The sequence below is a fragment of the Dermacentor variabilis genome, chromosome 5 (assembly GCF_050947875.1).
Source record: "Dermacentor variabilis isolate Ectoservices chromosome 5, ASM5094787v1, whole genome shotgun sequence".
Taxonomy (NCBI): domain Eukaryota; kingdom Metazoa; phylum Arthropoda; class Arachnida; order Ixodida; family Ixodidae; genus Dermacentor; species Dermacentor variabilis.
The window spans coordinates 33,601,977-33,629,438 of record NC_134572.1 but is presented as its reverse complement, the minus strand read 5'-3'; the positions used below and the strand labels follow the sequence as shown (position 1 = coordinate 33,629,438).

The following is a 27,462-nucleotide window of genomic DNA, read 5'->3' as shown; positions in this document are numbered from 1 at the left end:
ACGCTGATAGACCGGTCATCAAACTTTCTGATATACATCACCTCTGCTAGTTTCCGTGCCACCGTATCCTTACTTTTTCGTAATATCCATGTGTTTTCCAACAAAGGTTCACACGTGCACACTTCACAGTGAAACGGCAAATGTGAGCCAGTCCCATTCTTGATTGATAGAGCATGCTCTCGCAGGCGGTCATTTATACAACGCCCAGTTTGGCCGATGTGTACCTTGCCGCAGTCTAAAGGAATCTTATACATGACGCCAGCGGAGCATTTTTTCAAGAAATACTTTACGTGGTTCTTTACACACTCGGCCCTCTTAGCGGAAGACAGGAGCGCAGAAATGCGAGAAAGTTTACGAGGAGCCGAAACCACTACCGGTACATCGTGCCTAGAAGCAACATTCTTTAACGAATGAGCAACTTTGTGTACAAACGGAATGACAACAGGACGCGTTTTCTGTTTCTGTTCGCATTCTTCTGAAGCACTGGTATGTTGACACCGAAATTTCTTCAACAATGCTTCGCTTACCGAAACTAACAAAGAAGCAGGGAAGCCTGCCGAGCCAAGCCTAGACACATGCAAATTAAAGGTTTCCTGAATGACTTGGGGGCAAGACCTAGTTAGAGCCAACTGTAAGCTAGAACTGGAAACAGCTCGTTCTACTGTTTTCGAATGGGCGGAATGAAACAGCAAGAATTATTTCTGTGCACGGGAGCGATACATCCAACAAACACGGTTTTCATGAACAGTGAAATGAAGGTCTAAAAATTGCAGCTTGTCAAAAATACGAAGCTCACGTGTAAACTTGAGCCCTTGCACAAGCACTTTAAAAGTGTCTAATACGCCTTCAACACGCATTGTGTAGGCACAGTCCTGTTATTTGTTCAAAGTATTCAAAAAGTCATTACATACCTAAAGATCTGCAAAACCTTGTCCTTTAACAAAGGGGTTCAAAAGTCGAGGTCAATGTTCGCAAGAAAAATGTTGCATAAAACAGGCGCCACACATGACCTCATACGTATACCATTCCTCTGTACAAACAGCTCATCTTCAAAAGAAGTGAACGTTGCCCTAAGATAGAACTCCAAAAGCGCTAAAAAGCTTTCTACGGGAACTTCAGCCTTGTTCTGAAAGGACGCATCCCTATTTTTTTCAATACAATACCACACAGCCATAAACAGCTCTCACTGAGGTATAAAGTAAAACAGCTCTTCAATATCAAACGATAAAGTATTTCCCACAGAACGATTGTCCTCCAAGAACGCAATTATGTCAACAGAATTTTTACTAAAGACGGGTGTCTATTATAAGACTGTTAAACTGCTTCAACAAATAGCGACTGACCAGTATCTCCCAAGAATTGTTTTTGCTTACTACGCAACTGAACGGCATCTCAGGTTAATGAGTTTTCGCGTGGAAAAACACAGAAAGATTACTGCCTTTGCACTTCCTGATGCTCTTTGTTAACCAAGGCAAGCCAGGATCATTGGACAGAAGAATAGCTTGAGCTTTTACCTTGGGGGCTGACAGCCGCACACTTCTGAGTGTGCGGCTGTCATAAGTGAAGTGTGGGGCTTCATAAGTGAAACACCGGAGAAAATAAAAAATCACTTGCGAGTGTGCGATTAACTTGCGATTCTGTTGTCCGTGTCTTATATTTTGCACCTAAAGCTGTTTCTAAAACTCCGGATGAATTTGGACCACGTGTGATTCTTTAACGTTTACCTAAACATATAGAGAAAAACCAAGGAGAAGAAAGGCAGGGACGCCAACCAGACGAGCCTTCGGTTTGCTACCCTACACTGGGGTAAGGAAAATGGCGAATAGAAAAAGGGAAATAGCATAAATGTTAGCACTGAGGGGACATCGAGCAGATGCAAGTGCCACAGCTGGTGATGTGCATTGAAGACATCTGGGATGACCCAAGCGCAAGTGGTGGTTGTGGGAATAGGAGGCGGCGTGTGAGCCATGTGGGTTACTTAGGATTTGCACGCATTGAATTAAGTGTATGCAGCACTATCACTGCACTTCGCGTTGACGGAATATGCAGCTGACTTAAGAGTATGCGAAGAGTATTCATGAGGAACCGAAACATTGGAAGCACTTCCCGGTATTCTTCGGGCAATTTGGTGGGAGTGGGCGCTGTGGACTCTACCGCAGTGCGCTGTATCCTTTGAGGTGACTGTGGCCCCGGCTTTGGCTTCGGCTGTGGCTTTAGCTGTATCATCAGATGTGGTGGCGGCTGTAGTTTTGTTAGCGCGGGCCAAGCTTCCATACTGATGTTTTCCGGCGCGTCCTTGTTGTCAGAGTTAGACCCAGTCGGTGTTTGTTAGACTCGACTCCGCAAGGGCTAGGGGGCAGAGGAGGACGCACATTCTTCACAGAGGCATCGGCGTTCTTTGAAGACAGACGGCGTCAGGAGCGTCGCTTTCTAATGGCCGCAACAGCTTCCTGCCTAGACGAACGGTCTTTCGTCATTTGCTTCAAGACCGCCGTTTCCTTCATTTTGTTGCAGTAATTTGAGGTATACCATCATGGGACCCAAGGCAGGTGGAGTATTTGAGAACCGCGACTGCACAGGAGTCTGCAGCGTGGTGCTCTGCGAACCTTGAGCAAACTCTCCTTTTTTCGCACACGGCACTCGCCTGTCCCAGAATAATGCAATTGCGGCATTGTATATAGTGGTCGCACGGAGTTTCTAAAGTGGCCAACGTTGACGCGGGAGGGATGAGAGTGTCAATATCTCATCCCTCCCACGTGTGTAACATTACATGCTAAACACAACATTTTAAATTTCATGACCTCATGGTAATAACGCTGAAGTGACATCATCAATCATGATCTGTTACAAAAATTAGCCACTTGATCCCAGAAGCATATTCAACTGGCTAACCTCCAGTCTTTCCGTCTATTCCTGCTTCAATCTCCTCCTCCTTCAACTTTATTCAAATTTGAACCGATACTCGAGGAATTCTCCAGGCGAAGAAAGCTATCACAGATATCCAGTACAACGCCGGTAACAAGGACAATCTGTTTGAGCAGAACAAAGCGACGTAGAAAATGAGCAAGGGCTCCAGAACTTTAGCTTAGTAGAAGCGAACGGCGATTGCTTGAGAGCAAATCAGTACAACCGTTACTCTACATGGATATTCATGCGTGGCCCGGCCTAGTCAGGCAAATGCTTGCCTTTAGCCATGTCCCCTAAGACAACCTGTGCATTGTCTTAAATAAATCAATCAATAAAAAAGAAAGAATAAATGGACAAATACAAAAGATAACGAGCACAAGCAAGGACAGAAACTGTCGTTGGTTCTATAGTGGTGGTTAGACACGAGGTCTGAAAAAAAAAGACACTTTTAGTTTGAATCCATTACCTCGTAGGCTTAAACCAGATGAAGCGTTCAGCTACATTTCTCTGTTAAAAATGTCAAGAAAATAAAAGGGCGTATTTAAAAGAAAAAAGCTTTGAAGCAAAACAGAAGCCTCGAATAGAAGGGTCGATCAATGTTCAAACTGAAAAAAAAGCGTGCTGAAAAAAAAAAGGAGCCGAGGTACGCCTGTCAAGGAATAACACTCTCTTCTAGAGCATAGCCCACCTGGAACTAGTTGATGAAAGCAAAAACGCAGGTCGCTTTACTAGAACGACCAGCACCCGAACGGTAGAGGCGTATAGTAGTGAAATATCCAAACAAAATTGAACTTATCTCCTTCCTCGCGAAACTAAAAAAAAGTGGCACAGAATAGTAGTGGTCTGGTGAGAAACCAGCGGAAGGGTTTCTTCGTTGCTGTCTTTTTTTTTTCTTTTAGCCAGGCTTCCGCGTCCACTGCCAGCTTTCCTGAATTTTCCCCTCTCCTTTTTTTCTTCTTTCGTTGTTGTCGCAATGCAGAAAAGTAAATGTTATCGACAGAATCTTGACGTCTGAATTCCGTGCTTGAATTGGTCCGCAGAGCAGCGCATGAGCAAATTCCAACAGGGTGCGTTCAAGTACCACACCAATCTCAATTTCTATCTCTTCTTTTTTAAGGACCTCTCAGCTTTAAACTTTTTTATTCGCTTTCTTACTGTAGGTTCTAGTTGTCTCTGTTATTGTTTTCTGTGAATTTCAGTCTACGTGTTCCTATTAGCAGATGAAGAACGGAAAGAAACGGAGACAAATGTTTTAATCATTGAAAAAAGAATTTGGGTTAGGGAGAACTCTACACCACTCTTTCTTCGATTAGGGAAGGAGAACAGCATAAACCTTAGGGAAGACACATGGACACAACAAGCACGCGGTATGCAAAAAGTTAGGGAGGAATTGAAACCCAGAGGAGCAAGCAAGCGAGAGCTAGTCCGGCCATCGAAAAAGAAAGGTAGAAAAGAAATGAGTCAAGCTAACCCAAGCGAAAATGATAATATAATACAGAGGTTCAAGATTTCAGAACGAAGCAGACGAGGATAACACAAAAGAAGAAGCTAGAAGTTCGATGGAAAGGCAGTGCAAGGGATGTAAAAGTATGCGCACAGTGTTGAGGAAGGCCTGGCCTTTTCGTTCATTGCATCTCACGAGCGAAACTATGCTGAAACGTTTAGTTTTTCTTTTCAACTTATTCGAGGGAAGGAATTGGCAGTGGGATCAACACACAAGGGTCGATCAGTACGTGATGAGATGCCAGACGGATTGAGGAAATGGTAAAATTACTAAAACCACCTTAAAGGTGTGAGATACACCACATTCATGCATGCGCACAGGTATATTCATATTCATATTCATATATATATATATATATATATATATATATATATATATATTGAGACGTGTACTTCTCTTTATCGGGCGACCACGTTTGGCCGCCTAACAAATGTTATCACGCAGCGCAGGACGCGCCTGCATGTAAAAGAAGTTTCTGGAATGTTATCGACGGTTCCATCCACTGTCTTTCACCGCAACTTGTGTACTCTGATTGCATGTATGCACGACGCGAATAGTGTAGAACTTTGTGGAAGACACGCGGGTCCCATCGGTTAATCTGGAACATTCGATGACTGATCTATAAAAGCCGACGCGCTTGACCCGCTGATCAGATTTTTTTCGACGATCGCCGACTGTGTTCGCCGCTCTCGTTGTGCTATAAGTGTAGCCTGTTTTGGCACAGGTTCGCCCGATAAAATCGTTTTGCCTTTCACAGTATTGCTACTGTGTTCTTAACGTCACGACCACGTGACAATATATATATATATATATATATATATATATATATATATATATATATATATATATATATATATATATATATATATATATATATATATATATCAATTGAGCACATAAGTTGATTTCCCCATGGCCTTTCGGCATGACCACCTGGCCGATTCCTGTTCGAGCTATGGAGTCATCTCATTTTTTTAGGCACAATGTACTCAAGGCTTTACTACAGGACAATATTTTGAGAAGCGAAGTAAAGGACTGCCGGCAATTTGACTGAAGTTGATTCCAGTCAGTTGCCTTGCATGGGTAAGCCAATGTTAACATATATGAAAAGAAGAAAAAGCAACGAGCCACGAAAACCCTGAAAACTGTCAGGCGCATAGGAACTGCGTCACTGGTAGAAGTATCAAGATTAGCCAGGCGTGCAGAAGGCACCAAAATGTGAAGTAGCGCATTCGTAACCTTATACATTGGCGCTCGTTGTGACTGCCGCATAGGGAATTATGCCCTGCTATGAGAGCCGTTGTCCAGTCTCTAAAGCGTTGGAAGCTTCGAACGAAAACATGAACCAAAAAAAAAAAAGAAATAAGAAAGAACTGAAGTGAATCGGAGTTTGTTCAAAGTGGTAAGAAGACAGGTACACTTTGGGAGGAAGGCAAAAATCATAATATCCCTGTTTCCAGAGAGATGGGCCCCGCCAGGCACATTCCCCTTGTCGGAAAATATACCTGAATTTTTACACTTTGAATAAGCTTCGCTGTACTTCAGAAACAAAAGACAGCGTAGTGGAAATTGCTGTTGAACTAGTGGTAACCCGTGATATTGCACTAATTAGGCGCATTTTAGCACTCCTGCGTTCATGCGCAGATCACACACGCATACACTCAAGAACACCCCCCCACCCCCTACACACACAGTTTTCACTACCAACTGTTTATACAGTGCACGAGACCCAAAATATACAGGGACACCCATGCGCAGTGACCAACATCAAAGCCAAACATATAAAAAACAAGCAGCACACTTTAAGAGGAAGCTTTAGCTCGGGCCAAACTCCGACGCGGCCTGTTCAAATACATGTAAAATGCAAACATGTTTTACTGAGATAACCCCTGGACAAATTTTAATTAAATTCGTGGAATTTGGGAGAGAAAGTTAAATTACAGTGACTGTTGGAAGCGAAATTTCGATTTAGAGCCTGAACTTTGTTAAAAAGATTTTCAAAAGTTCGCAAGCTTGAAAAAGATAGAAGCACGAAATTTACAGATTAAGAGCTCCACATCAAAAACAGATATCGCCGTTCTGTAAACACCACCCATTAGATAATTGAGAGTGGACAAATTCAATATGTCATTTTATAGATTAGGTGATTTCTTTACGTTGTGCGCAAGAGTTCTGCAGAAGCGGTATTTTCACATTACTAAATTTTTTAAATTCATGTGTACCATATCAATTCTGTCCACTTTAGATGTACTATTAGATGCAATTCACAAAATTGTGGTATCATTTTTCATTGCTGATTTCCAGAGTTGTAAACTTGATAATTTCGTTTTCTGAAAATTTAAGATTTCTGTCAATTTTTAATACAAACTTGACGACGTAAATAACAAATTAAAAACCAACCGTCACTAGATCTTAAGTTTTTATTTTAAATGCAATGAACCTCGCCAAATTTGGTGCAGTGGTTGCTGAGAAAAACAATGTCTTCTTTTACATGTATTTAGCTGGAGCACCAGAGCTAAAACTTCCTCTTAAAGCTCTCTATAAAGAAAGGAAACTTCCATTGGAAACATGGCTATGCATGGTTCTCTGACGCACTGAACCTTTATCTTTCCGAAGAAAAAAAAATTCTAATGCTACAGGTGCCGTTTGACTTGCGCTTCTACCGCGAACCTGCGTATAAGAACATCGTGGTTTACAGCTACTTTATACAACGTGCTTTACAAGATAGGCATACTTGTCCTCTTTTTTTTTTATGCATACACCTTTAAACAGTCATTCAAACATTTGTCTGCCCGACGTACACTTTTCCACAGTATAATGGAATCGAGTATACTTCTCCCATGGAGCACTTTACAAAGGTCGGCTCTTGTTTCTTTTTCTTTTTTTTTCTTTTTTTTTCTAGTATCCGGGTTGTTTGTCATTGCATACGCGCGGGCAGTTTCCTCAGTTTTTCGGCCGCCGAAAAAAACCAGCGGCCCTGCATGCCTGGCCGCGACCTTCTTTAGACTGTGGGCACGTGCGTCTGGTTAAGCTCCCTGCCTTCCCTCTTTTCTCTCTCTCTCTCTCTTTAATTTGTGGCAGAGCTCATGAATATAGGGCACCACTTCTGACTTGGTCTCTTAGGGCGCCCAAGCAGCTCTGTCCTTTTGTGTTCCAGGTTTTAGCGTCTGGATAAGTGACTCAGCAACCGGATTTATAACCAACAAAGGGATGGCCTGCAGTCAACAATCGGCTTACTTGATTATTAAAGCGTATGCACATCTTCCTTTTACGCATACGCTCTCCCACAATCTAAAGAAGGTTGCGGCCAGGCATGGCTTTCTGGGCGCCCGAAAAACTCGGGAAACCGTGGTCGCGCATGTGCAATGTAAGAAAGCGCGAATGCCAGAAAAAAACATCAGACGACGTTCGTAAAGTTCTCCATGGGAGTAGTATACACTATTCCACTATCCTGCTGAAAAGTTCACGTAGTGCAAACAGGGATATCTTTGAATGACCGGTTAAGGGAACATTCACAAAAATAAAGAGGAAGGAGGGCAAGTATGCGCACCTTGTAGTCACGTTGTATCATGTGGTTGTGAGCCACGATTGTCCAATACGCGGGTTCTCAGAAGAAGCGCAAAGCCAGCGACACTCTAAAGCATTAGAAGCTTTCTTTCTTTCACCGAAAAGAATAAGGTTCAGTGCGTCAGTGAACCATCCATATCCTTGTTTCTGACGGAATTTTCGTCTCTTAATGCAAAGCTTTAAAGTGCGTCACTTAGGTGTTTTTTTTTATATGTTCGGCTTTATTGTTGGCCACTTCGCATGCATGTCCCTGTAAAAATTTCTGTTTCGTCCACTGAATAAATATTTGGGAGTGAGCGCTCTGTGTGTGTGTGTGGGGGGGGGGGGGGGGGGGGTTCTTGAGTGTATGCGCGTGTAAGTGTGTGCGTGATTACGGAATTGCTAAATTACGCCTAATTATCTTAATATGAAAAGTCAGCAGACTTCCACGATGTTACTTGGTTCTGATCTCCTACACTAAAAAAAGATTATGGAGTTTTACGTGCCAAAACCACGACCTCATTATGAGGCACACCGTAGTGAGGGACTCCGGAAATTTGGACCACCTGAGGTTCTTTAACGTGCACTTAAATCTAAGCACACGAATGTTTTCGCATTTCGCCCCCCACTGAAGTGCAGCCGCCGTGGATCTCCTATGCAACTTACAGCTCGTATTTGGCGTCTTCTGAACAACTTTGTGACGCAGACAACTTAGTCGTTCCGCTACACTAACTACGGCTGTGGCCTCCGAAATAATGCACAGACGCCACTATTTTCCGAGTCAACGTGGCACGGAACACGCCTAAAAAATCGCCAAACGTATTATGCTCAAGGTAATTGGTTAGTCCAGCAAGCACTGTTGCTCCCTAAAGCCTTTGCTGCTCGAGCACGAGTTCGGTATGCAAGTCAAAGCTGTATTTTTTTTTATCGACATATTAAAAGTGTGAATCTGAGTAGGAATTCATAACGGCGCAACGACGATGATGACTTATCGCAAAAGCCAGATGGGTGTACACAGGACACCGGTTACGAGACTTCAATTGAGGTGACTTATAAAAGAAATCAACTACCAGTTGTCGTGACAGTACTGACAATGAGTTGACAGTAGTTATGCATACAAACGAGGAAAACATGTGTGCCAAATCGCCCGATGCTAAGCGTAATACAATCATATGACCACAATGGCTCGGTGACTGTAGCCTTCTTCTCTTGAGCAAGAGCAACGTACATATATTTGTAGGACTGAAAAGCTTGTTCTTTGTTTCACGTGCAATGCGGATAAAGTGTGTAAACTTGTAACTAACAAGCCTTTTTCGTCTTTCTCTTTTCGCGCGACCGTTTCCGAAGAAGCGCCGAGAGCAGAAAGTTACGAAAGACGGGTTGATAAATAAAAGGAAGTAGTATATCCAACACAGTCGAAAGAGAAGATAAAAAATGATGCCCTCATATGCGCGTGCAATCGAAAGGCAACGCTTTCCATTTCCCTTTCCTGCCACTTTACTTCCTACTTCCAGTTTTAAATATGAGCCTCCATTCCGTACATTTCGACTGATGTTCTGATGCCATCACGCTTAGACACCCGCGCGTGGACATCGCTGCGCGACAGTTGCCATCACTCCTGGCTCCACTCATCCGAAAAGTAGGGCGCCGCTTGCTCCACGCGAAGAGCGCGTGCTCTAAAGCGGCATACGCAAATCACTGGATGAAGTCGAGCGCACGCGCTCACATGCAAAAAGCGAATAAGGGAAATGCGCAAGAAAATGATAATAATAATACGCAATGAGCATGCAATAAGTAAATAAAATAAAACCAAGCTGAAGCGCAACGTTATTGTTTGTATCTTGAGTTTTCACTCATCTCTGCCGATCTTCTATTCTCATTTTTTTCCAATTCGGGAATGATTCTGGACGTCATTTGTTTGTTCTTATTCGACTTATCTAGCGCTTGAATTTCAACGCGTGTAGAGTGTAATTTTTAGGCTACGCGTTTTTCTTAACGGCTTACTTGCCGCCATTTCAACTACACACAACGTCATCGCAGGAACAGCATGAGTCAGGCACTTAATGATTATTTGCTCCTCTTCACTTTACCTCTGAGCAATGTACGCGTTTTTGCAGCGTCACGTTCTAAATAGAAGAAAGGACCACCACAACAAGAAGAGTATACCTTGAGAAGTGTAGGCCTAATTCCGCAGTAAATTGCATCCATTACTGCATGTTGAGCGTGCGTACACGCATGCACGCACAAAACAAGTCCAAAATGATTAATTCGTAAGGATAAGTGTCTCCCGCACGTGTTCTTGTGAAAACATTTACTAATTAATTTTCGCTGCTGTCGGCGCAAGCTTTCCCTATTATGCGAATCATTTCGCGCAGTGCTTTGCTGGGTGCGCTGCAAATGCGAGAAAGTGTCATGTGGAATTATTATTTAAGGCTCCATAATGCATTCTCTATGCTAGAAAGGAGCTTATTGCTACCGAAGAAACGTTAAATTAAAAATTAAATTATGGGGTTTTACGTGCCAAAACCACTTTCTGATTATGAGGCACGCCGTAGTGGAGGCCTCCGAAAATTTCGACCACCTGGGGATCTTTAACGTGCACCTAAATCTAAGTACACGGGTGTTTTCGCATTTCGCCTCCATCGAAACGCGGCCGGTATGGCCGGGATTCGATACCGCGACCTCGTGCTCAGTAGCCCAACACCATAGCCACTGAGCAACCGTGGCGGGTGAAGAAACGTCAGAAACATTTTAAACAAGCACAGAGAAAAAAAAGACAGCTTAGAAATAACATGCTTGTATAATGTTTGGTCAAATTTTAGTGCGGAAGCAGCAATTTTGCTAATAGCACAGATGTCCTATTGAGTCGCAGGCCCAATACTTCAATTAAACCTGGGAGTTTCTAGCGAAATCGTGCCCATAGATGGTGACCACCTTGACGCATACACTGGTATACCACGGCCACATCTAAAGAAAATTTCCCAATTTATGCATGATACAATAGGCACAGAACTGATTCTGTGCCAAATTTCAACTTTTAAGTCTATTTCTGCCATACAATGTCACTTTATCTTCTACAAAGTGCAATCACCGAGCATTACGCCTATTTCTTTAAGGTCTATCCTCAGCTTGATAATAAGTTATCATTACACAAGTGCAATTTCCAAAGTTTAGGCAGACTGTACACTCTGAACCATTCGCTACAGCTCCGGTCTCCACTCTGACTCTCTCAACGCCAGACAATTCTGCTTATAAGCTGTGGCTTGGCGGTTTATTCAAGAAAGCCTCCTCCACCCTCATCGAAACGGTAGTGGGCGCTCTTTGCGCTGCATACGGTTCCACCAAGATCATCGATCACATGCTCTGCGAGTATTCTCGCTTTCGGGCAGAGACACGATCGCTCTCCATCGCATCAGCTCGATTGGACGATGGGCCTTTGTCTACTGCCACTGGAACAGCGGTCTCGCCGTTCAACCACGCACGAGTTTCCGAAGACCCAAATTCATCTTTAAAGATCGACCATCTCGGGGGATTTTCTTTGACCACGTAGAACTTCCCTAGTACATGTGTATGGTTAAATAATTTTCATTATATCCATCTTTCTGTTCCGTTCGCGCACCCCCCTCTCTGTTTTCTCTGATGCTGTCCAGCTGACACCGGTCCCTCCGGTACTGTCCGCTGATATGCGACTGATATCACTTCAGGGATCAAGGCACATCTTAGTTGTTTGAGTGATGCACTACAGACTTCCGCTTCCGGAGCCCATAACACGAGCAAAACTCGTGCTCACCGTCTCCGTCGTCGCGCGCCTCCTCGGTGCTCGCTGTGAAGATGTCGCTGTCGCTGCGCCCCTTGGCGTTCTGAGCGAAGGCGCGCACTATGAATTCGGTGCCCGGCGGCAGCGGCTGCACCAGGAACAACGGCCGCTCCTTCTGCTCTCGCGTCGCGAGCGTCTCACTGCGCACCGAGTCGATGACCTGGAACAGTGAAAGGTTGTCGATATGCGCCACTGCATGCGGTGCCACGGATATTATGTCGCCTGACACTCCAGCCAGCCCCTCTTAAAGGGGGACGGGTGCAAAACGACACGCAGAGATCGTTTGAAAGAAGCTTCAGAGACCGCATATTGCAATGGCTGTTACACTCTCCAATTCGGTACTCTATCCTACGAGACACTGAAACAAGTGTTTGATCGCACTGCAGCTTCCGTCAAACCTTCGGTAAACCATTTGACTTACTTCGTTTACAAAAGAAATTGGCTAATCAGGTAGGTAGCCTTGGCGATACTGAAAGTGAGCAGCTTTGATTAGCTGCAGCAAGAAGTTCAAACAGAAGAAAATTAAAGAGTGTCCCTTTTTCTTCGCGTACATTACGCGCTGAAACTATCACTACACTCTTCGGCAGCGCGCTGTCAAGCGGACCGTGAGCGCTTGGTGCCTAACGCAGTTCCTTCTTGGTGTTCACAATACAGTACAGTTGAGACTCACGAAATCCGTAAATAAGAACAAGCGTTACGCTTGCTAAGGGTAAGGCAGCATGGTCGATCTTGCGCCGGCAGAGTACTCCCTTTACGCTTTGCCGAGACGATCCATCAATTATGGAGATATTCGTCGACAGGAAACTCTTGAAATTCATTGTTTTTTTTTCTATTATTCTAACATGCCGGAGTACAACTTTGTCTTGCGTCAAAATCTTGCTCGAACGTTACCGAGCCATCAGAGTTACGCAGCAGAGTTACGGGCACAGGCGGCCGTTGAAGAATTCTGAAGTTTGGCTGTACTTATTCAGAGTGCGCTTCTCAAACCATGCTTTGCTGTTTGCAGGTGGCGCACTGCCACGTGATTCAGCTTCACGACTTTGATATTGCATTTGGTGTCAGCAATAAATACTCAATCACAAATACATTATGTTTGTCCCCATGTAAGCATACAAAAGCAGGGCACTAGCAGCTGTGAAGTAGTTGATGTGCATTGTGGGGTAGCAAAGTGAGGCCTTATTATAACAAGCTCCCACGAGAGACAAAGGCGGTATATTTAGGGCATTTGCTGGTTCTACTCTCAGCAATGACGAAGTATTAGCCAATTGGTGGAACAAGACGCACTACGTTATAATAATTCTCTTTATCTTAAGGAGTTTAGGAGACAGCTTTTTGACCCAAGTTTCTGTCTTCATTAGTCATTGTAAATTATGTGCAGAGTGCACACTGTAACACTCTTAGTCGGCACAAGGGTAACTAACAGCTTTGCAGTGTCGGCGCCGAATGTTAACAGGGAATACCTTCCTTATTTACATACGCGCAGCTGCTCCCTGCAGTTGGCTAAAGAGTAGCCAGCTGCGCGAATGAGCACGGGCTGCAATTCAAGGCCCGTATTCATGAGACTGCTCATGCTTTAGCATGGTCCGTCAGACCAGGCGCTGTACAAACGGGTCCTCATACGTATCTTCTATATAACATTATCGAATGCGACAAGCATTACATTAACATATATGAAAACCAATAAGGAAGATTTCTTCATTTGCGCCGTGTATTCAAGGCTACATGCTTGGGCTCCCCGAAAAATGAGCTCGCTCGCATATCCGGCAACACGTAAGCAATCGAATGTGATCATCCTTGACAAGGAAGTCACACAAAAAATAATTATTATAAAAAAGGGGGGGAGATGGATTGAGTGTAGGATCACATTTACTTCCAGACTCACCTCGAGATGAAATGTTTGCTCCAGCCCACCGTCGTATCCAGAGTCGCATTCTATTTTGAGCGAATCAGCGGTGGCGTTGACCACGTTGCAATTACTCAAGGGCTCCGGCGGTCCTGTGTAGGAAATAGGACAAAGGAGAACAGAAGGTAGACTAATAAATACACTATTACTATTTACTGTAGCTTTGCTACATGTAGCAAAAGGAAAGCGTAAGCAGAGGTTGGCATGATTCGAAGACAACAGCAGGACTTCCAGCAGCTACATATTATGGACAGCGAACAGCTCCAATAATGTCACATAGGTGAATAAATTTGTAATACATCATCATCATCATCATCATCATCATCATCATCATCATCATCATCAGCCTAGTTACGCCCAGTAAGTTAAATATGGTTTTATGCAACACACTCTTTCATTGTGCCAGATTAATGCTGCCAAAACTGTAGTACTGAGCCAGTGGAGAAATCTCAGGAAGATTCATTAGTGCATGGAACCCTCGCACTTAGCTCCGATATTTTGCTCTACGCAGTGCTCTGCTGTTAAACGCGTGGAATGGAGCGACTAATAATAATATAATATATATAATATTTGGGGTTTTACGTGCCAAAACCACTTTCTGATTATGAGGCACGCCGTAGTGGAGGACTCCGGAAATTTTGACCACCTGGGGTTCTTTAACGTGCACCTAAATCTAAGCACACGGGTGTTTTCGCATTTCGCCCCCATCGAAATGCGGCCGCCGTGGCCAATGGAGCGACTCGAGAGAGGCCAAAAATGGCGAGGACAAAAGAATAAAGAATACATTGTTGCGCCGAAAGAAGGAAAATAAAGACTTGGGAAGGAAGAGTACGAAACGACAGATTGAGCGCTGAACTTCAACTGATTTTATTCTTACAGCAGGGCAGGGAGAATGCGCATGCATAAATGAATAAATGAATAAATGCGCATGCGTACATCAGTGTTGCCTAGAGCGATACCAGTGACGTTTTTAACAGTTGCACCTCGTTTTCAAACAGAAAAACAGCAGGGCAGGGAGAATGAACAAATGCGCATGCTTACATCAGTGTTGCCTAGAGCGATTCCAGTGACGTTTTTAACAGTTGCAACTCGTTTTCAAACAGAATCTGTTTTTCTGTTTGAAAATGAGTTGCAACTGTTAAAAACGTCACTGGAATCACTCTAGGCAACACTGATGTACGCATGCGCATTTGTTCATTCTCCCTGCCCTGCTGTAAGAATAAAATCAGTTGAAGTTCAGGGCTCAATCTGTCGTTTCGTACTCTTCCTTCCCGAGTCTTTATTTTCCTTCTTTTGGCGCAACAATGTATTCTTTAGATCCCAACCAACTCGCCCCAGCAACAAGTTCTACTCAACTACATGGCGAGGACACTTCCTTTGCAGTTGGTTATTATGAAATATAGGCGCCGCGCCAAGTGCTGCCTTGATAGCTGTATGCTGTGAAAGAACAAAATTTCAGTACCTATACAGGCAACCAGACTAAGTCGGCTTATGTAAATGATGGGCGATAAGAGAGCGAGCATGGTTGTTAGTCGACCTGTAGCCCCGGGTCTATTCCTAAAGAAGTTCCTGAAAGTAAAGAGCACGTAAAACCCCAAACCGCTCAAGTGATGCACCCAGGTATACGTGGTGACTGTAACTTCAGGGAGAAGTCGGGCTTGTTATCCCATATGCACTCCGTTGTGTTATATTGACACTGAAAGGGCCTCTATAGCAACTGCAATGGATATGCTTCCAAATGTCGTGTTCAACTGCAGCAGTTCCAGCAGAAGATGGGGAAACCTGCTGCTTATTGCGAAATCTTACAGGCTGTTTGACATGCAGTAGTCGAAGCAAAACAAAAAAGCGGCTTGGGTTTAACGTGGCTTGAACCTAGTTACACGAGCGAAAACTCTTTTAAGCATGGTTAGACACGGTTTTGCTTCTTTGAATGTTTTATAGCACATCAAAGGGTTCAGCCCTGTCCTGCTGTGGCTTGACTAAGATAAAGACTGATTTATGTTCTGTAAAGCAGTCGCTTGGAGTTAGAACTTGGGTTACTCTAATGTTCGGACTCAGCCTGGCGCCTGCAGCGACTTCATCCATGATGAGACTGAGCGACCAAGCGCCTCCGAAGCGGCTGTTAAAACCCTGGCCTAGTCACTTGGTACATAGCGGCGAGGCTCGAGTTCAATCACCTCTGGCCACGAAAACAGGTGGAAAAGGCTAAGAAAGCTGTTCGCTTTCAAAAGGATATAAGCTAGGTAAAAACTTCTCGCGAGTGCGTCTGTAGCACTTAGCACACTAACGACTCTGGTTTTACATTACTTCGTTTTACGCAGATTCTTATGGCTGTTGTTACTGCTTTTTTCGAGAGCCTTCTACTGCTTCATTTCGAGAAAAACAATGCAGCATCTGGGCCAGTGAAAGACAAAACACAGGCCCTGTGCTCTTCGGGCTTTCATTGGCCCTGTTGTAGCGCTGTTTTTCTCGGAATATTGCTCAACACTATAGCCCCCAATTCATACCTTTCTACTGTTTGTCCTCATAAACGAAATTTTTATAGCTACAACAAAATATGCTAGCTAAGCAATCAAAATTGCTGTTTAGTGTACAAGGGCTGCCCTAAACAACAAGATTATGGCGGTAACAGGAAATGCAACACATTGAACAAGTAGATAGTTAATACCGCGTAAATATATACTGCTTGGGATTTAGACACGGCAGTGTTTTCGAGGTTCCTTATTATGAAAATCAATTGGGAAGTACAGCAAACGTCCATAATCTCATTCAATCTTCCCATGTGCCCATTGAATAACACTAGCTGTGCGGTTCAATCTCACCACAAGAATCAGGGATTGTGAGGGCTTCATTATTTTCCGTGTACTATTTGCGTCGCTTTATATTTGGTTCTATCAGTAGCAGTGCTGCCCATAGCATTGCCTCGTCTGTAAGCCGAAACTCGCATCGGCGAAGGGAATAAAAACATGGCTGCATATTGCCTGTTCCATCATGCCTCGTCATAAATATAGGGTGTTTACTTTTAGCTCCACCAAATCTTTAGAAGTGCCTGTGGCAGATACCACAATTCTAGCACTCTTAAGCGGTCCAGCGCGAAGCAGGATAGAGCGACACGGAAAGGACGAAGACGAGCTAACTGTTAATTGAAATATATTGTTCGACACAGAAGACTATATGAAAACAATGTGGCATAAAAATGTGACATTGCCAGCATGCTCCTCTAAGAGCATGCCAACAACGTTAGGAACGGAAGGGAAGATTTTTTAGCCTTACATTGTAGTGCAAGCGGATCCGCGCCACATTGTAGCAAAGGAAATGAATTTTTACGCACATGGACGACTGCACGCGCATCACTGACGAAGCAGCTAGCATGGCATGTGAAGGATGTCGTTGCATAAGTTAGCGATTCCTGGCCTTACCGCAAAGGGAGTTGGCATTTCTAGACAACGTCGGCGCGAATTGTGTGGCCAACGACGGTATCTCTGTTTTATGCCGCCTTTCGCATCTTTTCTTCTGTTTTTTTTTCTATACAAAATTCTGCATTAAAGAATCAGATTTAGCTTGGCAGTAAGTACCTCGTCCTCTCCGTTTCCCTCTGTCCTGCTTCGCGCTACACTACTTCACAATAAGGAAAATCAACTAGCCGAAACAAATACCCTTCTAACACTCCAAGAGGTGGCCATTACTCCTACGAAAAATCAGAATGTTTAAACAAATAATAAACGCCGTAACATTATTCACTTTCTAATTATTGGCTCACGACCCATATTTAATCTACGAATTGTAGCTAGTGAGCTGGAATGGCCTATCGACTTGTAACGAATTTTGAGGAGGGCACCAGTCTCAATATATGCACCTTCAAGCTTCCGGTAAAAATGCACTCTTGTTCCACTTACTTTTTGTTAAAGAAAACGCTGCTTTGTGCACTGAAGAATTAAAGTAACTGGGATGCCAATGTATTTTGTCAGATACTCTGAAAATTAATATATCGAAGCTGGTGTAGTCTTGAGAATTCGTTCCAAGTAGATACACCTTGCACACTCAATAGCTACAATTCGTGGATTGAAATATGTGCCGTAAAGTAAATACTGGCTCACAAACTTCTTGCTTTCGCCCCTCGACAATTTACTGTGTATAGCGTCACGTGCGCGAAAGTCCTGACACATAGTCGCGAATTTACGCACGGATTAAAAAAATATACTTCTTGCCAGCGATCCATGATCGATCTAGTCAGGCACTAATTTTATTACGATAGAAAATATACGGACACCCCAGGCGAATTTCCACCGTCGTCGCCGTCGTCAGCAAGTTTTCGCGGTCGTCGAGTGAGATGTGTTCATGTTTTTCTGAGCGCGCGTTTCACCGTGCTCGTTAATTCAGTTAGCAAGCGAATGTTCACAGCAATTTTCGCAGCTTATAAAACTACTAACCTTGATTTGTTAAGCTGTCTAATAATTTGTTATCGTAATTGATGACTCGACTTTCGGGCGAAACTGCGGCTTTTTAGCCGACGCTGTTTTGATCCGCCTCTCTAAGGAGCCCGGTAGCTAAGTGGCTGACCTTTTTGGAACGGACGCTACCCTTGTGCACGTACCAGGCCCCGACTGAATTCTTCCAAACTGCATTCGAGAACCTACTTGGAACTCCATCTTTTCGAACACAATAAACGGTCTCCTAAATGTATTTGTGAATATTTTTCTCACTGTGCTGACCATTTTGTAGCAAATAGAAAGTAAGGAATACGTTTAACATGAAGTTTCCATGTCATCCCGAGTTCGTTTTTGTCTAATTCTACAGATTATTCCCATAGTCGATACATGCGCTTGCTTCAGTGCTAGTTCATTGTTCATCTCTTGTATGCATGTCTTCTTTTCAATACTTTCCTCTTTTGCGTGCTTATCGCTACTAAGATTTAGCTTTCTGGGCGACAAGAAAATGCCAGACATCTTCGAAATTCAAAAGTCAATAAGGCTCCCAAAAGACACCATCGAGAAGTGTTTTCCTAAAATTCGATATACCAGTTCAGAGGATAACACCGAATCCCTTTCAGGAAAGTACTGCTGGCGGCAGCTCACAGATTCAATTTGTGCGACAGTTTCTTGAAGAAAAAAGTAATGCTGAGAGGAATACAAAAAGGCATCCTATCATTTCGTCGGATACCAGAAGTGCGGAATAGTTCTTGAATCTTGTCGTGTCGACGCTGGTCTTTCCGTCAAATCGCTCTTCATTTTAGGAGTCCTCTATTCTGACTTCTAGAAGCGAAATAAGGCAAATGCAGTCCTCTTGCATTCAACGAGAGAGACAAAAAAGAAACCACACAGAATAGAGATTGTGAAAGTGAATAGTGGATGTAAGCGCTCGGCGACACCATAAAATAAATCCGCAACAAGCGCCAAGATAAAAAACAAATGTCTTCGCTTCGACTGTTTTTCATGCTTCCCTCGGGCAATACTCTTTACTGACTTTAGAAGTTCCTCTTTTTTCGGCCCGAAGACATATGCGTCTACTACTCTCCTTAACGACTACCAACGCATTGTCATCAAATGTAGGCAGCGCAAAGCTTCACAGGAAAGGAAAGTTTAGTTTAGTGCAGTTTTGTTCAAATGACCTTTCCATTTTACAATGCTATTAGGTTAGTCGGGACATAGAAAGCTGAGATAGTTCATATCCGATGCGAAGTACACCTGCTGCTTATAAATATTGATGAAATTTCTTGCATTTGGCATAAACCTTTGCTCATTTTTTTTCTTCCCACTAGCGCTTACTTCGCGAGTGTCGGTAATCGCGACTTTTTTGTTAGGCAGCCGTTGAACTTAAAATAATTGTATTAGTGTAAGCTCTGAAATTGAATTTCTCGGAATTTGCTCTAGTTTAAACTCTAATTATACTCCCTAATCATGAAAATCTGACACAAATGAGCTCTGTTAAAAACACCCATATGCGCCCAGTGTCCATAATTCTGTATAATCATATTGGTTCGTACATCAAAACGAATATGAACCCATACGAATCAATACTAATATAAGGGATTATGATAAAGGGTCTATGGAGATGTTGCAATATTATTAAAGAAAGAAACAAAGTACCTCACTTCCGTACCGCCATCGTGATCTCTATAGTAGCGCCCACTTTTTGTGCACTGTAATATATTGGCATTATATTCTGTGTTTACGCTGAACAAAACATGCGAAACAACGCAGCAGATTTACTGCAGCGACTAAAAATTTCATCGTATGCATGCAAGTTTTATTGTTACATTTATTTATTACAAAACGGGGAAGCTACGCAGTGGTTTCTCGTGCATTTGATTGTCCATGCAGATGCATTCAACTTTTAACAGGGCATTACTGTCTTGATCGTTCATTTAGTCCGATACATAAAGCGGGACCCAAAAACTCACTCGCTAACTATCAGCCGAAATCACTCACAAGTGTCTGTTCCAAATCACTGAGAAATATCATTTACAACATGGTAATCTAGCACTAAGATAAAAATGAGTACTTTACGAACGTCCAACATGGCTAAAGAGCCGGCCTATCCTGCGTGACGCGATTAGTTGAATTCGGCAATGACCTCTTTCATTATTTTTACCTCGGTGAGGAGATTGACTGCATATATTCTCTGGTTTCAGGAAGACAGGACACCGTCAGGCAAGCTTTGAAACTACACAAGCTGGCTTCTCTTTGTATACACTACACTGTCGTAGGTTGAACCCGTGGCTATATTTAGTTGGGAACTCGGCATGTGTTACAAAACAGTGGTCGGTCTTATAACTTGACTGCATCATCTGGTGCCCCCAAGGGGTTAGTTTAGGGCCCCTCTTCTTCATTTTTACGAATGACATTTTTCATGCAATTCAAAGCACTGTGCTATTGTACGCCGATGACTGTGGCGTTTATGGTAATGTTAAAGATGTATCCGATGTTTCTTTTCTATGACGTGACTGCACAGTGTACAGCACTGGTGCGCAAAATAGAAAAGGCATCTGAATCCCCTTGTAGTTCCTACTTGTCCCGCTCATATGTAAGTGTTCCCCTGTTATGCCTACATAACCTATTGAAAATGCAACCCTCTAGAAAGTACCCTGTTATCAATATCTGGCGTCTACTTTGGGCACAACATAACCTGCTGTAAATATATGTAACGTATAAAAGCGTATGAAAAAGCATTTTTCATACGCTTTTTCAGACGCGATTTGCACACCGCGACAATTAGGGTTAAGGAAGTTTTGTGCAATTCAAATATTAGACCTATGTTTAGTGGGCTTGTGCGTTTTGTGATACGCGTTCAAGTACCTCATCTTCCGCTTGGGAGCGTGCGCAAAGCCGAGTGGCGCATTCTGTCGCAAGCAAGTACGAATTCTGCAGCAGCCTTACAGACATAAAGCAAAGCTGAGGTTGGCCACGTCTTCAATAATGAAGGTTATACAGAACCTAGAGTTACTATAAGGCATTTATTTTAATAAGCAGAACATTGTGAAAACGCACTATTTGCTAGATTCGTACTCTTTATACGAGCAACGTGACCACGCATTGAAAATAAAGGAAATGCTATCTGCAAAAATGTTTTAAAAAATTAAATTATGAGGTTTTACGTGCCAAAACCACTTTCTGATTATGAGGCACGCCGTAGTGGAGGACTCCGGAAATTTCGACCACCTGGGGTTCTTTAACGTGCACCTAAATCTAAGTACACGGGTGTTTTCGCATTTCGCCCCCATCGAAATACGGCTGCCGTGGCCGGGATGGGATCCCGCGACCTCATGCTCAGCTGCAAAAATGTTTCTCGCGGAGCGAAACAAGCTGCCCAAGGCTATTGAAGAATGTATCTCAGAGGAGGCGTTCTACTCATTTTTGTTAAATCTCTCATAAATACTGCATTATTTCTACTTCAATAGCTTTCCTCTTAACATTTAGTCCACCTTTCTCATCATTCTTTTGTTTGTATATGTAAACACGTGGTTTCTTGCAATATATTATCCGTAGTACCCCTCTGCAAAAATTCCTTTCACTAGAATCTGCAGGTAATGTTCATAAATAAACTAAATAAAACATGGCCACTGCTACTGCACGAACACCGCAGGGGAAAGTTTGTAAAAGCGTTCTATACAAAAATTGTATGAAGCTTAAGCTTCGCCTTTAAGAGTGGAACGCGATAGCATTCACAGACTCCTGACTGCTTCTCATGTTTCCCGGGTAATGTGGCTTATGTAACCGTAATGTTTACCGGGAAACGCTGGCGGTGAACGCTATGCACGAAGGGTGAGCTATTAGAAAAGCGGCCTCTTGCATGGGCCGATCCCGGAGCCAGTGCACAGCCACGCCAAACCTCAAACGGCAGCTGGAAAAGAGCTTTGCGTTTGAGTTTCCGCGTAACAGAATTCTGTTTTCTCGTGCGTACAAATTGCAGTCCGACGCTATCATGTCTGTAGGTTGTGTGTAAGTCATACTTTACGAATTTTCTGAAGCATTTTACTTTGAGAAATTCAGTTAATTCAGTAACGCCTATGCTCCACACGGAGGGCCTGCGTCGTTCGGGATGCGTGGTTCGCCATGATTTTTCTCTCACGTACAACGCCGCCGACGCTGACGCCCGCGCCAACACCGGATTTTGTGCGACGCGAGGCCCTTAGCGCTATCGTGTTAAAAGGTAACCGATCGATTCCATTCAAACGCCAAAAATGATGTGCCGCATTTACTCGATTCTAACGCGCATTTATCTTCCTGGAAAATTTGATAATAGATCACGTGCGCTTTAGACTCGAGTAAAAAACAAAATCTGCAAAACTGTAAGGCGATCCACACCACCATTAAAAAATTCTGTAATTCACACGCCGTTGAAGCTGTATCAGAACATGACCTGTGGTAAGTTTGTGCCCACTCCGCAAGTGTATTAGGGTATAGTATATTTTAGATGCTTTATACTCCGCTGCCATTTTTTGCAAGGTGTTAAATAAATGCAGATGAGGTGCTCTGGGCCGTTGAGAATGTTAAGGAGGCCTCAGAAAGGGGCAATGAGTGATGTCCTTTCTCTCGTTTACCACGAAAAAACGGAAAGTGAAAAATCAAAAGTTTCACTCACGGAGAAAAATATACAAGGAAGCCCACAGATTTCATAAGCGTTCATTGGCTAATGCGGCGAAGCGACGTTTCGCCACTAGTGGTGCAGATGGCAACGCCTTGCTTTGCTCCATGCTAGTAGCTAGATTTGTCGTGTTTATTTCGCTGTTGCCTCGCCAACCACGGTTCCGGCGTGCACCTCGTCTGTCGTTTGCTTCAGCTTCCGCTATAGACGCTTGCGCTGTATGTCACTTGTCGCATATAAATGTGCATAAGCATTGTCGTTCGCTTCAGCTCGTGCTGCAGACGTTCACGTGTAGATGTGCGCTTGCTACAATAATATTGTATGAAAAAGATTTCTCGCTCGGCAATTCCTAAAAGACTTTGAATGCGCTTCCGGCACAAGCGGGTTACATTTAAATCCACGCAAACAATGGACGTAAAGCTTTCAATAAATCCGACTCGCAGCCTGCTCACGCAAATAGTAGCAAGCGAACCGCCGGTGATATCTAGGCTCTTGCTAGATTTTGTGCATATACATCATGACATAATGTATACTTGAAAAAAAAAGTATGAATGGTTAAAATCGCAGGAAACATCATTTTAAGAAGAAAAGAACGCGAATTACAAAAACCTTATGCCCGGATACTAAACTTCATCGCATTCCGTTCCGCAGCTATGTCCTTAGGAATATAGGAGCAGTTGTTATCAACATTCATGCTCATCTCAAACACACACACAAAAAAGAAATTTTTCATTTCCTTTGCCATACCGCACTATCATCCAGGAGTGAAACAGTTCGTGACTTCCCTAATCCGCCATCGAAGGAGCCTAACAAAGTAAAACCATTACACTGGCGACAGAAATCAATTTTGAGTTGAATAAAAGACAGGAAAACCAAAGTGCACCCGTTAAAGATTCAAACCACGATAGAAGCGAAAGTGCTTACCGCGAAAGCTTCATAGCATGACCGTATGAAAACTACTCTAGACAAATCGGTATCAAATGAAAGCAATCTATTTAAGTTTGGAAAACCTATAAAACAACCGAGCAATGCACAACGCGTTCTCGCAATCACACTGACACGCAGCTTCGCACTTGTGCGTTTATCGTCAGCTACGCGGCCCACTTTGGCCACGCAAGAGCCGCTTGTCAAGCTGGCTGTTGATATTCGATTTCGAAGGCACGTGGCGCTCTGTACTTATGCTAGCAGCCCGGAGAATAGGAGGAGGGGAGAGTGGAGGCCTGTTGTGGAGAGCGTGAGCAGCGAAGGAAGCTGCGCGCGCTCAGTTGAAGCGGGTTCGCTGCATCGCTAAGGAAACGGGAGAAAGCACTGGCGAGTGCCAGTCAGCTGTACTCTATATCCAACTCCATGGTTTTGCATATAAAAGTTCTTGAATTACGAAAAGCATGGCGCGTGTCAGAATCAACAGCATTATATATTTTTTCGTTTTTTTTATTTCGTGCTGGGTCATTTGAGTGCGCGTTACAAGCAAGGGCTCGCAATTACATAGCATATACGGTAACTGTTCGACCCCTATGGGCTATCAATACTTAACGCCACGCCTATTACGCACCTAGAAATCCTTTGAAATTCCGCTTTTACAAAAAAAGGGAAGAAAAGAAAAGGGAAGCTGAAAGGTTTTCCAGAAAAAAATGAGTGAACGTCTGTGCATAATGGTTTTCAACCCTCCGAATTCGAATATCGTATCGAGATTGAGCGAAAGAAAACGCAAATATATTTTATTTCGACGAAAAGTGCAGCAGCGGACACGCCCAGCTCGCGCGTCTCGTTTCCGCTTGTGATTGGTCGGGCGCCTCGTGACGTCAACACTAGTGTTCGTCCGAACCGACCGCTGCCGCTACACATGAAGCGCGGTGCCAGGTAGTTTGGTGCTGTTTTTCTGAGACGGTAATGGAAAATTTAGAGAGACTGCGTTTTTCTGAGGAGTTCGGCGTTACTCCCTACATGTACGAGCCGACTGCGAAGAGCCGGCCTCTCGAAGAAGCAAACGATGCTGGTGCGAGCAGTGCTTTCGACGCGAACGAAAGCGAAGTCTTGGGATCTCCTCATGTTGGAAATGCTCTTTGGTGAGTATGTTTTTTGCAAAGCGATCTAGTGATCTCGCCGATCTTTCGCCGATCTAGTGAGCTCGTTTCCGGTCAAACAACTGTAGTGTTGTGTTCCTGCATGCCTCCTCGTGGGACGTAAGCGGGGATTCGATCGTCGGCATTTGTGCGCTGTCCAAAGCTGTCGGCAATCTACAAAGACGGTTTAAACGCGTGAAAAGCTTCCCGGTTCATGCAGTACTTGTAGTGACCTTCATCTGTGCGCCATCCGCACACTACTCGTAACCGAAGTCGTAAAGGCGGCGAATTCCGTCGGCTACGTGAGACGGTCGGTTTCTCGCTGTGCGCGAGAGAAGGAGGGAGCGTAGAGTCCTGGCGTGCGCCGGCTTTCCAGTGCATGCAAACTCTACATTTGCACTGCGTTATGGTAGCTGCATGCAGGCTGTTTTACAACACACGTGCAAATAGAAAATTCGCTGCGCTTTGCGACGAAACCTGCGTCAAGGGCGGGAGATAAACATGCACCTTCAGTTCAGCGTGCTAACACGAAGGAACTCGCAGTAAATCAAAATCCAGGTTTGGGCGAGTTCGTGTATTCATAACGACTTCCAACACCAGTTATCATCAGTCAGTCCCCACTCGTGCCGTCTTTGTTTTCGTTGCTCCGATCTTTTTGCGCTGCGTTTAGAAAGCCTGCTAGTGGCAAGTAGTCCTCTCTCATTCTGTGGCCATATACAGCAACTGCGCAGGCCGAATTGCAGGGGTGGCCGTATACTACCACTCTACATACACGCAGACGCACCAACAAAGGAATGCAGGGTCGATCGAAGCAGATAACGATGGCACGCACGCAGAAACAAGCACGGTCAGGCACGGTCGCGGAGGCTGCGAAGGAACGCAACACTAGTGTTGACGTCACAACACCGCGGTTTCCGGTCTTCGCTCGCATCGTCAGCGTCAGCAGCAGCGCGCGGCATTCGACGGGGGGCGTAGCTACAGCGCAATTTTAACCGACGATTACGTCGCTCCTAATAGAAAAAAAAAAAACAATTTTACCTACATAGTTTATAAGGTTCCCGCATCCGTATATGAGCGTCTTATTGAATTCGACACTCTTCAGCTTCCCTTTAAATTTTCACTTCGTGAACAAGATTTGGTAAAAATATCAAACAATCGAGCTCACCAGCGGCGACGATTGTGAACACGCATGGCTTGACCTGCGTGCCGACGCTGTTCTTTCCCCAGCAGTAGAGCATGCCGTAGTCGGTGCGGCTGCGAGGAACGTGGGTGGCGACACTGCGCAGTTCTTTGTCGACTGGCATGGCGGACAGGTGCCGCTCTCCCTCGAAGGTGCTGTTGAAACGCCACTGGAAGGACACATCCGGGGGGTCAGCTTCCAATTCGCAGGACACCTGAGCCGCCTCGTCCTTGGCGACGCCGTAAACCAACTTCTGTCCTTCCCGGCACACGGGAGCGACTGTGTGAAAAGGAATGTAATACCACTTTTAACGAGACATGTTGCTGGGTTGTTGATGCACTATACTTAAGAAGTTAGAAGCGGAAATAATAGAGACACAAACACGGCGGAGAATACCCATCACTGGCACTCAACTGAAGGCACGTTTTGGGCAAAAGTCAGCGGACAGCTGATGGTACGCACATGCGCAGAACAAACGTCACCCGGCAAAAAAAAAAGAAAGAAGAAAGAAAAAAGAAGGGACTTGGGAGGTTCTTGATCAGACGTGAAGAACCTTTTACATCAGCCTTGCATGCAACCTATTCACTTCCTTTGTTATGTTTACAGATGTGACATTAACAAAAAAGACAAGAAAAAAAAGATAACAAATCCAAAAGACCATTTCTTAATCTTGACTATGCAAGAACGGTATTTTCTTTCTTAGCCCAGTAATGCCCGAACACAGTTCCGTATAAGTAAAGATTGGAACAACTGGTTCATCTTAATTTTAGCTAGAATTTATTTATTGTAGTAATTAATTATGTAGTAATTGATTGGCGTACTCCGTCACCCACGACTAAATCTTCACATCGGCGTATTAAGAAGGCAATCATAAACTTTGCCTTAAGTTTATCGCTCTTAAATCAGTATTTTCAGGTGTCAAACTGTGCGTAGCACATACGAAGATATTTGTTGAGCATTTCAGGGTTAATTTGTTCCCTTTGTCTGTTTTCTTGCCGGGATGGGTCGTGGAGAGCATTGGTTGTGGAGCTCAGAGAGCTTCATTTTAAGTATGCTAGCGATAATATTGCTCCATTGTGGGTCAAAGCATGCCGCCAGTACAGATCTTCATACAGTACGCATACGGGAATGAAGTTCTCTATATAGTGCCACCCAAGAAGGAAGATTTCAGCGTTGATCCCACTTTTCCTTTCTATTCGAAAGCATGCTGTAGCACTAGCATTGACTGCAGGGCTACTTAATTTGGTTGGAACATTTGGTTATTCCTGCTTCATATAACTTTTCAATGGACACGAAAGCGCACGGGCGTTCACAACGTAGTCAGTATAGAAAAAGGCGGCATTTTCATAACTTCTTCGAATTATGTTGAGTTCTTTACCCTAAATATTGCTAAATATTGCTATATGCTTTACCCTAAAAATTGCTATCGCAGGGCCAATGCACATTGAACATTGGCCG

At 43.9% G+C, this 27,462-nt stretch overlaps 1 protein-coding gene across 6 annotated transcripts in view; it reads right to left on the bottom strand.

Moving 5' to 3' along the window:
- Positions 1-27,462, bottom strand: part of LOC142582417 (neural cell adhesion molecule 2-like) — a 388,203-nt gene that overhangs the window by 23,633 nt on the left and 337,108 nt on the right. For all 6 annotated transcript variants that reach the window (XM_075692113.1, XM_075692111.1, XM_075692117.1 and 3 more), the window contains 3 exons: positions 25,990-26,283; positions 13,657-13,769; positions 11,748-11,934 (listed from right to left, as the gene is read on the bottom strand). In XM_075692113.1, coding sequence (XP_075548228.1) covers positions 11,748-11,934; positions 13,657-13,769; positions 25,990-26,283 — 594 coding nt within the window. The remainder of the gene's footprint in view (positions 1-11,747; positions 11,935-13,656; positions 13,770-25,989; positions 26,284-27,462) is intronic.